A 12,508-nucleotide genomic window follows, 5' to 3' on the forward strand; every position below is an offset into this window, starting at 1 on the left:
ATGGAGGGACAAAGGAATCTGAGGAGGTCCAAATCTAGGATGTCTAAAAGAAATCCAGCTCAGGAGTTTTCAACAGCAACACAACAATAAAGGCCCATTCACACTAGAATGCAGTGCGGGAAAGTCACATTCTTGTGCAGCTTCCTGTACTGCATTTCAATCGCACTGCCCTTGCAATCTGCTGCAGGGAACAGTGCAAAGTTAAAGACACTCCAAATGCAGGTCGCAAATACATTGCATTTGCCCGCACCAGAACGCATGGTACAAATGTACCATGCATTGCGGTTGCCGTGCATGCACTACTTTTGGTGCGGTGCAATTTCAGCCCATTCAAAATGAATGGGGATGTAATTGCACTGCACAGAACTGCTTGTGAATTGTACAGGAACCGCACAGCGATTCACATGCTGTTCCTAGTGTGAATGGGACCTAACAGACCCACAAAAAATAGAACTGGGGACTGCCTGCAGCTCAAAAATCTAAAGTACCTTACTCCTTATGCTGGTATCAGATAAGGCTTGAACTTCCACCTGGTAGAACTTACATACAGTACATGTGAACAGAGGACCAGGTGGCAGTCTTGCAAATATGAGAAATAGTAGCTTGATGCCGAAAAGCCCAAGAGGCAATTAGAGAACTTGCGGACTGTCCCTTGAAAGGCAAGGGTGAAGCCCAATCCTTAAGACAATAAGATGGTCTGCCTAAGCCACAGAAAGATGGGGGTTCAAGAAGCAGGTTACCCATTACAGAAAGCATCAGGAATGTCTGCACTGCATGGGTTAACTACTCGTTTTGATCGAGGGGTTAAGAGAGACGACATACACTCACCTAATCCTCTGATCCACCCAGCGCAAGACTGGTTCCTTTAGCTCCTGCCTTCCACAGTCCAGCGGTCTTGTGCAGTGGACTATTCCTGATCTCATCACACCCATAGACCAGCTCTGGCCGTGAAGGCGTCAGGAATAATCTACCGCTGGACGTGGGGGAGCGCGGTTTCTGAAGGATCATGTGAGTATAGGTTCTGTGTTCTCCCCTAGAGAAAACAAGCAGTTAACCCATAAAGTTCAGACAAAGCTTCACTGCATGGGAATTTGTTATTTATTTTTTGCTGATAGTTAGGCTTTAAACAAAGCAGTGGCTGTAAAGGTGGCCTCCAATGCTGTGGGTAAACCAGATAAGCATTCTGCCGGGCAAGGCATACTTGTGGTCTCTGTAGTCATTTTATACTCTGTAGTAGGGATGAGCCGAACACCCCCCTGTTCGGTTCGCACCAGAACATGTGAACAGGAAAAAAGTTCGCTCGAACACGCGAACACCGTTAAACTCTATGGGACACGAACATGAGTAATCAAAAGTGCTAATTTTAAAGGCTTATATGCAAGTTATTGTCATAAAAAGTGTTTGGGGACCCGGGTCCAGCCCCAGGGGACATGGATCAATGCAAAAAAAAGTTTTAAAAACGGCCGTTTTTTCAGGAGCAGTGATTTTAATAATGCTTAAAGTCATACAATAAAAGTGCAATATCCCTTTAAATTTCGTACCAGGGGGGTGTCTATAGTATGCCTGTAAAGGGGCGCATGTTTCCCGTGTTTAGAACAGTGTGACAGCAAAATGACATTTCGAAGGAAAAAAACATTTAAAACTACCCGCGGCTATTGCATTGCCGACAATACACATAGAAGTTCATTGATAAAAACGGCATGGGAATTCCCCACAGGGAAACCCCGAACCAAAATTAAAAAAAAAAAAAATGACGTGGGGGGTCCCCCTAAATTCAATACCAGGCCCTTCAGGTCTGGTTATTAAGGGGAACTCCGGCCAAAATTAAAAAAAAAAAATGACGTGGGGTTCCCCCTAAATTCCATACCAGACCCTTCAGGTCTGGTATGGATTTTAAGGGGAACCCCGCGCCAAAAAAAAAAAAAAAAAAAAAAACGGCGTGGGGTCCCCCCAAAAATCCATACCAGACCCTTATCCGAGCACGCAACCTGGCAGGCCACAGGAAAAGAGGGGGGGACGAGAGTGCGCCCCCCCTCCTGAACCGTACCAGGCCACATGCCCTCAACATTGGGAGGGTGCTTTGGGGTAGCCCCCCAAGACACCTTGTCCCCATGTTGATGAGGACAAGGGCCTCATCCCCACAACCCTGGCCAGTGGTTGTGGGGTCTGCGGGCAGGGGGCTTATCGGAATCTGGAAGCCCCCTTTAACAAGGGGACCCCCAGATCCCGCCCCCCCCCCCTGTGTGAAATGGTAAGGGGGTACTTACCCCTACCATTTCACTAAAAAACTGTCAAAAATGTTAAAAATGACAAGAGACAGTTTTTGACAATTCCTTTATTTAAATGCTTCTTCTTTCTTCCTTCATCTTCTTCTTCTTCGGACTCTTCTGGTTCTTCCTCCGGCGTTCTCGTCCGGCATCTCCTCCGCGGCGTCTTCTTCCCTTCTTCTCCTCGGGCCGCTCCGCACCCATGGCATGGGGGGAGGCTCCCGCTCTTCTCTTCATCTTCATCCTCTTCTCTTCTTCCTTCTTCTCTTCTTCATTTTCTTCTCCGGGCCGCTCCGCATCCATGCTGGCATGGAGGGAGGCTCCCGCTGTGTGACGGCGACTCCTCGTCTGACGGTTCTTAAATAACGGGGGGCGGGGCCACCGGTGACCCTGCCCCCCTCTGACGCACGGTGACTTGACGGGACTTCCCTGTGACGTCACGGGGAATGCCACAGGGAAGTCCCGTCATGTCCCTGCGTCAGAGGGGGTGGGGTCACCGGGTGGCCCCGCCCCCCGTTATTTAACAACCGTCAGACGAGGAGACGCCGTCACACAGTGGGAGCCTCCCTCCATGCCAGCATGGGTGCGGAGCGGCCCGGAGAAGAAAATGAAGAAGAGAAGAAGAGAAGAAGGAAGAAGAGAAGAGGATGAAGAAGAAGATGAAGAGAAGAGCGGGAGCCTCCCCCCATGCCATGGGTGCGGAGCGGCCTGAGGAGAAGAAGATAGAAGACGCCGCGGAGGAGATGCTGGACGAGAACGCCGGAGGAAGAACCAGAAGAGCCAGAAGAAGAAGATGATGAAGGGGTAAGTACCCCCTTACCATTTCACACAGGGGGGGGCGGGATCTGGGGGTCCCCTTGTTTTTATCAATGAACTTCTATGTGTATTGTCGGCAATGCAATAGCCACGGGTGGTTTTAAATGTTTTTTTTCCTTCGAAATGTCATTTTGCTCTCGGACTGTTCTAAACACGGGAAACATGCGCCCCTTTACAGGCATATTATAGACACCCACCAGGTACGAAATTTAAAGGGATATTACACTTTTATTGTTTGACTTTAAGCATTATTAAAATCACTGCTCCTGAAAAAACAGCCTTTTTTAAAACTTTTTTTGCATTGATCCATGTCCCCTGGGGCAGGACCCGGGTCCCCAAACACTTTTTATGACAATAACTTGCATATAAGCCTTTAAAATTAGCACTTTTGATTTCTCCCATAGACTTTTAAAGGGTGTTCTGCGCCATTCGAATTTGCCGCGAACACCCCAAATTGTTCGCTGTTTGGCGAACTTGCGAACAGCCAATGTTCGAGTCGAACATGAGTTCAGCTCGAACTCGAAGCTCATCCCTACTCTGTAGTAATATTATACACGGTCACTGTACTAATGACACTGGCTGGGAAGGGGTTAACATCTAGAGCTATCAAGGGTTAAATTTGTGTGCCTAAACTTTGTAAAGTGTGCTTTTACTACTAAATCTAGGCGCAAAGCAGGATCTATCTATCTATATATATCTATACATAGATATATCTATAGATATATCTATATATAGATATATATATATATATATATACACACATACACACAGAGCTCTGTGTTGATTGTCAACATAGAGCTCTGGGCTGTGACTGCACACAGCCGATACTGGTCGTGAATTATTGGCCGGAACTGACAGGCTTCGCTGTGTACAATCTGTGCCAGATTGCATGTGGCACAGATGGAGACCTGGAAACAGGCAGCGACGTACTGGTATGTCTCTTTGCCTGTGTGGGCCTCCCATCTTAAGTACATTGAAGTCGGGTGGTCCGCAAGTGGTTAAAGAGGACTGACTAGTACACATAATTTTTATAACATTAGGAAATCAAAAACACAATTTTGAAGGCCAAAAGGGAAGGCACTTCCAAAGATCTAAACAGATACTACTAATCTGAAGAGGCAAAGGATGCTTTGAATTGAGAAAAACGAACCTCACCTCTGATCTGGAGTTACCACTTGGGATGAGCCCGAGGTGATCAACAATGGTGCAGGAAGAACATCTACGGAATTCCCATCACATGAATAGGAATACCCTTCACTAATCGGAATTTCAACCAGAGTCAGAATAAATGTCTCTTCTCCCGCTCCTCCTTCAAGTAAATGGTCTATAAATATTAATACACCAGAAACATACATTTGTTACAAGACCGGTCGCTAAAACAGTGCAAACTATTACGCGCTAATTTTACACTGTTAAATCCTCATCTTAAAGTTTCTAATATAAAAGCACTGCGTAAGCTATGCATTCATATTGTTAGCATGAGGGATAGACACAAAGTGACACCTGGAGAAATTAAGGCAGTAGAGTGAAAGACAACAGCAATACAGAATGAGGAAAAAGAAAAATGACCATCAATAAGTGCTGGTGCAGAACCAGAGGGACAGAGAGATGGTGGCTGACAACTAAAGAGGAGAAATATACAAAGAACTAAAAACATGGGACTTTAACCTCCCTGGCGGTATGATTATTTCATATTTTTGATGCTGAAAGCGGTACCATTATTTTGCATGGAAATTTGGCGTTTTAAATTGAAGGCCTGTAATTCTTAGGAATAACTCACTTAAATCTGTCCAAACCAGTCTAGTAGACATCTCGGGTATGATAAAGTTTGAAACACAAAATCATAAATTATAATATAATAACTATAAATAATTATACTAATAATAATAATAAAAATTATTCAATAATGTAAACAAATCAAATAACACAGAAATTTGCTCAGTTGCAGAATTGTCGCTGTCATTACTTTTCAGTGTTTGATGACGAATTTCCAGGCAGAAAGAACAGTTTTTATAATATAAAACTGCATGCAGAGCACTGGAGAAACCATTAGGGACAAAAGGGAGGTGAAATAATTTCATACAGTAATGTAATCTGTAAGATTACAGTATACTACTGTATGTATTGTGTGTGTTTAACCACTGTAGCCCCGGAAGGATTTACCCCCTTCCTGACCAGAGCACTTTTTACAATTTGGCACTGCGTCGCTTTAACTACTAATTGCGCGGTCATGCAATGCTATACCCAAACAAAATTTGTGTCCTTTTCTTCCCACAAATAGAGCTTTCTTTTGATGGTATTTGATCACCTCTGCGGTTTTTATTTTTTGCGCTATAAACGGAAAGAGACCGAAAATTTCGGAAAAAAAAAATCATATTTTCTACTTTTTGTTATAAAAAAAATCCAATAAACTCAATTTTACTCATACATTTAGGCCAAAATGTATTCGGCCACATGTCTTTGGTAAAAAAAATGTCAATAAGCGTATATATTCATTGGTTTGCGCAAAAGTTATAGCGTCTACAAACTAGGGTACATTTTCTGGAATTTACACAGCTTTTAGTTTATGACTGCCTGTGTCATTTCTTGAGGTGCTAAAATGGCAGGGCAGTACAAAACCCCCACAAATGACCCCATTATGGAAAGTAGACACCCCAAGGAAATTGCTGAGAGTCTCCCAAAAAGTCTCACACATGTGGTATCTCCATACTCAGGAGAAGCATCTAAATGTATTTTGGGGTGCAATTCCACATATGCCCATGGCCTGTGTGAGCAATATATCATTTAGTGACAACTTTGTGCAAAAAAAAAACATTTGTCTTTTTCCCGCAACTTGTGTCACAATATAAAATATTCCATGGACTCGACATGCCTCTCAGCAAATAGCTTGGGGTGTCTACTTTCCAAAATGGGGTAATTTGGGGGGGGGGGGTTGAACTGTCCTGGCATTTTATGCACAACATTTAGAAGCTTATGTCACACATCACCCACTCTTCTAACCTCTTGAAGACAAAGCCCTTTCTGACACTTTTTGTTTACATGAAAAAATAATTTTTTTTTGCAAGAAAATTACTTTGAACCCCCAAACATTATATATTTTTTAAAGCAAAATGCCCTACAGATTGAAATGGTGGGTGTTTCAATTTTTTTTTCACACAGTATTTGCGCAGCGATTTTTCAAACGCATTTTTTGGGGAAAAAACACAATTTTTAATGCACTAAAACACACTATATTGCCCAAATGTTTGATGAAATAAAAAAGATGATCTTAGGCCGAGTACATGAATACCAAACATGACATGCTTTAAAATTGTGCACAAACGTGCAGTGGCAACAAAATAAATACATTTTTAAAAGCCTTTAAAAGCCTTTACAGGTTACCACTTTAGATTTACAGAGGAGGTCTACTGCTAAAATTACTGCCCTCGATCTGACCTTCGCGGTGATACCTCACATGCATGGTACAATTGCTGTTTACATTTGACGCCAGACTGACGCTTGCGAGAGCAAGGGGGGGACAGGGGTGCTTTTTTTTTTTTTTTTCTTCTTTTTTTATCTTATTTTTAAACTGTTCCTTTCATTTTTTTTAAAATAATTTTTATTGTTATCTCAGGGAATGTAAACACCCCCTATAATAGCAATAGGTAGTGATAGGTACTCTTTTTTGAAAAAATTGGGGTCTATTAGACCCTAGATCTCTCCTCTGCCCTCAGAGCATCTGACCACACCAAGATCGGTGTGATAAAATGCTGAAATGCTCGTAGCTTCCGGTTTCTTAGGCTATAGAGATGTTTGGAGCCACTCTGGTCTCTGATCAGCTCTATGGTCAGCTGGCTGAATCACCGGCTGCATTCTCAGGTTCCCTGTTGAGACAGGAGAGCCAGAGAAAAACACGGAAGACGGTGGGGTGGGGGGGGGGGGTGGGGGCATTCCCTCCCACTGCTTGTAAAAGCAGTCTAGAGGCTAATTAGCCACTAGGATTGCTTTTACATGAAAGCCGACCGCTGGCTGAAAAGAATGATACCAAGATGATACCTAAACCTGCAGGCATCATTCTGGTATAACCACTCAAAGTCGTGAATGGCGTACCTGAAGACAAAAAAATGGTTAACAATAAAACACAGTAAACGGTAAAGTATAAAAAATTGCATACCTGAAAAGCAAACATGATAAAACATAACAACAATAAAACATTGCAGAATAGAATACAGTAAAAAAAGAGCAGAACAATAGAGAGAGAATAGAGAGAGAGAGAACAATGAAACGACAACTATTTTTTTTTAATTTTATATATTTTTTCATGTTTTTTTTTTTACACTTTTTTTTGTAACTGTAAGTTTTATAACTGTAACCGGTTCCAGGTTCGGGTCTCTCAAAATGCGATGGCATCTTGGGAGACCCTGTGTTAGTGTGCCTAATCTGTGCATTGCTGTACCCTACGCTAATACTCATCTAGTGTATGGTAGCGTTCAAAACATTCACCAATGCAAAGACCAGGATTGTCAGGACAGGAGGGACAATAATAGCGGGTGTCACACCTATATCCGCGCTTGCTGCAGACATGACATCTTTTTTGGGGGTGGTTCGTTGGGTAGGGGTACTCGGGAGGACATAAAGAAAATGCCTCTCATGCAGCCGACTGCATTTGGTTGGGGATGTGAATGGGGGAAGTACGGGCGCTGCAGAAGTGGTGGGTTCCCAATTAGGATTGGCGAATGCAGCAGGAAGGGCACTATGGGCACGTCGGGCCTGTGTTTGTCTTCTTCTTGGTGGCAGCGGGACACTACTTGTGCTTGCCACCTCATCAGCTTGAACTGCATTTATGGGACTCGCCACGTCACCAAGTGTTACTGCAGTGCTGGTTTGACTACGACCGGGGTGTACTAGGCCGCTGGTGCTTGCCAGTTCACCAAAGCGCTACCAAAAAAACTGTTAGCAATCGCAGGGATCAGGCCTGACTCTGCGAATGCTGCAGTTATGCGTTTAGTGTTTTGTAAGTGACAGTGATCGATCGATACTGCACTTGGGTGGGCTGGGCCGGGCCGGGCGGAGGGGCAAAACGCAGGTGCTAGCAGGTATCTGGGCTGATCCTGCTAACACTGCGTTTTTGGGAACCCTAAACTGCTGGGGACGCTAGTATAGATCTGATCGGATCAGATATTGATCCGTTCAGATACTATACCACTAAGGGAGGCGTATGCTGCGTGCGTGGGTGTTAGCGGTACTGGCACTAACCTGACGCCGCCTGGGGCGACGCATATCACCGCCGGGCGATCAGGGGGCTAAACCTTTATTCAGTAATAAACGGCGGGTGCCCTGACACTATAAAAAATAAACTAACCAGCGTCACCCGTAACAGTTATACGGTGATCACTGGTGAAAGGGTTAACTAGGGGGCAATCAAGGGGTTAAAACCTTTACTAAGTAGTATATGGGGGTCCCTGACGCTATAAAACGCTGACGGGGAACCTAAATATTTACCTCCCTAACTAGCGTCACCAGTGACACTAATACAGCGAGCAGAAAAACGATTGCTTAGTGACACTGGTGACGGGGGGTGATCAAAGGGTTAAAACTTTATTAGGGGGGGTTAGGGGGGTACCCTAGACCTAAAGGGGGCTAATACTAACTGCCCTACCACACTAACTGTCACAAACTGACACCAATGCAGTAATCAGAAAAAAAAACAAAAAAAAAATTGGTGTCAGTGTGCCGGGGGGGGGGGGGAGTGGTGGTGATCGGGGGTAAAGGGGGGTGTAATGTATGCCTGGCATGTTCTACTGTGTGTGTGTTTTACCATCACTCTGATGTCTTCTCTTCTTGGCGCCGGAACGGAAAATACAGAGCCGAGGAGAGATGACATCACTTCCTCTGCTGCTGTTTACCATACACCATACAGCAGCAGAGGAATGATCTCATTGGCCAGGAGCGATCGGGAGGGGGGGGGGTGCCACGAATGGATGGCCTCCCCCTCACCTTCGATCGCCGGGGGACAAATGCCGACTGCCTCGGACACCGGGAGGGGGGGTCCGATCGGACCCCCCCGCGGGAGGCAGATCACCTACAGGTACGTAATTCTGCCTGCCTGTGCCATTCTGCCTAGGTATATCGTCGTGAGGCGGTCGGCAAGTGGTTAACTTTTTGAATTTGGCGCCGTTCTCCATCCCCGTGCATCGCAATGCTCGCAGGGAACGGAGCCGGCTCCGTGATGAATCGAGCAGAGGATGAGCCGCTCACACTGCGGGGAGACATCGCGGGATCCAGGGGACAAGGTAAGTAAGCTCTTCCTAGAGTCTGGCTCGGGGTTACCACTTTTGGTTCTGAAATTCCACCCCGAGCCAGACTCGGGAATACCACCAGGAAGGTTAAATGAGGTTACTACCTCCCCACTGACGACCCATGCTCTTGCAGTCTGGGATCGCGTTAATCCGATACTGGACTTGGCACCCCATGTGTCCCCATTGGCTCTGCTGGGAGGGTTCCTGTGGTTTCCTCCTGGAGAACAAATTGCCTTCTTTGAGCCTTAGGTAGAGGAAGGTAATGACAGTTGTGGTAAACTCCTGAGGAACGGTAAGCTGCTGACTTTTGAGACCCTAAAACCCGACATGGAAGTTCCCATATGGATTTATGGAGGTATGGGCAACTCCACCAATTTTTTGAGATTAATGGTTGCTTCATAAGGGATATTTCCTCCCTCACACCCTTTGAACGCCTCTTTATAGAGGAAGAACATCACATAAAACCCCAATAAAATACATTTATGTTTTTGGTTGTAACCTGACAAAATGTGGAAAATTTCAAGGGGTATGAATACTTTTTCTAGGCACTGTATCTCTCTATCTTAGATCATACTAGAATTACAGATGGACCACAACTTGCTCAGATATGCTGTAAACAGTCTTCAACACCGTGTAACAGAATACGATTCTGGTGTTTTAGAGCTCATTTACATGGGCATCTAAAATACAGTGTTTAGATGTGTACAGCATATAATTTTGTACGCATCTAAACAGAGCACTATAGGAGTCAATGGGGGCCATGCACACAGCTAATTCTACAAACAACAATTTTCTCATCATACCTGACGTGCTACAATCTTGCTGCTGCACATCGTCTTTTACAATGGGAAAGCTCATCTGCAATAAAAAAAAGGAACATTAATCCGAGTAAGCATACCATTATGCTTAATAAATTGTTAGAGCACTGGAAAAATAAAGCATCTAATAATCCCTTTTGGAGAAAGCCAAGTAGCTCAAACTACAGATATAAAAAAAATAACAAAAATTTGAAAGAACAAGGTTTTTAAAAGATGCATTTACATCTGTTTTCATTTATATCTACAGTGGCATAATACTGTATGCAAGCCCCCCCCCCCCCCTTACCTGCTCCAATGGGAGGGTTACATTGACATTTAAAAGATGAGAAGGTTGCACAGATGTATGAATATCTGAAATGACTGGATCACTGCTATGTTCATTTGCAGATTCAGATTCACTTCCTGCTTGTAATCCAAGGGTATCCTGGCAAACTTTCACTGGCCTGTACACAACAAAAAAGCAAACAAGCATCATTCCACCAAACTGTAAAATGCACCAATACAAAGACATACCCAAGAGTTTTGGAAACGCAAGCAAGTAAATGGCCATTATTCTACTTCCACCAGACTGTGATAGCTCCAAGGATAAATCTAAATAATCAGAAGCTGCCATGTTGTAATTTGCTGAAGCTAGCCAATAAGTGTGAAGGTAGTGTATGATTTGTGGTTAATATGGTCAAAACCAATGACCTCTAGATGATGATGGGCACTGATAGGCGGCACTGCTGGGCAGGCATTGATAGGTACTAAAAGGCAGCACTGACTGGCATTAATAATGGGCAACGATTGGTGTCAACGATTTGTCGCGCTGTCCGGATGTCCCCTGCGAGGAGATGCCGCTGATCGGCTCTCCTCACCACACACTCTGTCAGTGTGAGGCGATGAGAGATGATTACCGGCACTTCCGCATTTACATGTGACCGGCTGTGATTGGACACAGTCGATTACATAGTTAAAGAGCAGCATCATTGGCTCTTCAGAGAGATCGGGGTCGCGCCACCTGTGGGCACGTGAGGGTGGATGTTCTGGCGCGACGTTGCGGCTTTAATTTTTTTCTCCTATCATTAGTGTTAATTGTGTACCGCACACGTGGAGCACAGTGTACATTTGTAAAGCACACAACTGTTTTACAAATGTGTGATACTTTTTAAATAGACCCCTGTGTCACTTAATTAATATAGAAGAGATACATGTTCATACTTTGTCTTTTATGTCCAACATCTGAAAACATTCCGGCTGCATTACAAAAACTTTGGAGGTGGCTAACCTTGCATTTATTGTAGTGTCACTTTCAGTTGCACAAGCCATCTGTACTGACAAAGTTGAGGCTTCGGGTTTACAATCAGCATTGAGGGACAGCTGGCTCCCAGTGTTTTGATCAGAATCCAGAGGCTCTTCTAACAAAACAAAAGAAGATTGAAAATGAACTACTGTTTAGTGAACAAACAAAAGAAAATGTTGTACTGAGACATGTTTGCAGCGCTACCCCCACAGGAGCCGCTGATGAATGTTGGTGATCTCCCACCCTGCACAGCCAGGCACATAAATTTTCCATTCACTTCAGAGACAAAAAGCAGGCTTGTAGCTTTGTTTTTTTAAATTGGGGGAATGAACTTGGATGGGGAAGGGTTAATATGGGATGCCCATTTGATCAGCAGAACTCTTCAGGGACTCAACCTATATACATCCAGTATATACACACTCCTTTCTTCTACCTCCAGCACACACTTGCTTGTAGAACTACAATTCCCAGGACCAGCTAGCACTTTGGTTTTGATCCAACACTTACTCAGATCCTTGTAATTGCCCTTTGCAGGCAGGGACCACGGGCCCCTTTTGGTGTAGCAAAAATAGGATTTTTTATAACAGCTTACCTGTAAAATCCTTTTCTTTCGATGGACATCACGGGACACAGAGCCTCAGTAATAACTGATGGGTTATATAGGTATCACTAGGTGATTGGACACTGGTCACACCCTAAACAGGAAGTTCAACCCCCTATATAATCCCTCCCCTTACAGGGATACCTCAGTTTTGTAGCAAAGCAATATAAGTGTATTAGAAGAGGGGCGGGACCTCTGTGTCCCGTGATGTCCATCGAAAGAAAAGGATTTTACAGGTAAGCTGTTATAAAAAATCCTATTTTCTTTCTCGAACATCACGGGAAACAGAGCCTCAGTAATTACTAATGGGATGTCCCAGAGCAATGCTACTTGAGGGGAGGGGAATCACAACCAAGTAGGGTGCAATCAGACCTGAGGACCCTGTACCGCTGCCTGCAGCACACTACGCCCAAAAGGCGATATCCTCATGCCTTCTCACATCCACC

At 44.4% G+C, this 12,508-nt stretch overlaps 1 protein-coding gene across 3 annotated transcripts in view; it reads right to left on the minus strand.

Annotated features, from left to right (window-relative positions):
• Positions 1-12,508, minus strand: part of BDP1 (BDP1 general transcription factor IIIB subunit) — a 147,498-nt gene that overhangs the window by 17,423 nt on the left and 117,567 nt on the right. For all 3 annotated transcript variants that reach the window (XM_073624399.1, XM_073624398.1, XM_073624397.1), the window contains 4 exons: positions 11,447-11,576; positions 10,466-10,622; positions 10,165-10,219; positions 4,239-4,407 (listed from right to left, as the gene is read on the minus strand). In XM_073624399.1, coding sequence (XP_073480500.1) covers positions 4,239-4,407; positions 10,165-10,219; positions 10,466-10,622; positions 11,447-11,576 — 511 coding nt within the window. The remainder of the gene's footprint in view (positions 1-4,238; positions 4,408-10,164; positions 10,220-10,465; positions 10,623-11,446; positions 11,577-12,508) is intronic.

Source organism: Aquarana catesbeiana, linkage group LG01 (genome assembly GCF_042186555.1).
Source record: "Aquarana catesbeiana isolate 2022-GZ linkage group LG01, ASM4218655v1, whole genome shotgun sequence".
NCBI classification, from domain to species: domain Eukaryota; kingdom Metazoa; phylum Chordata; class Amphibia; order Anura; family Ranidae; genus Aquarana; species Aquarana catesbeiana.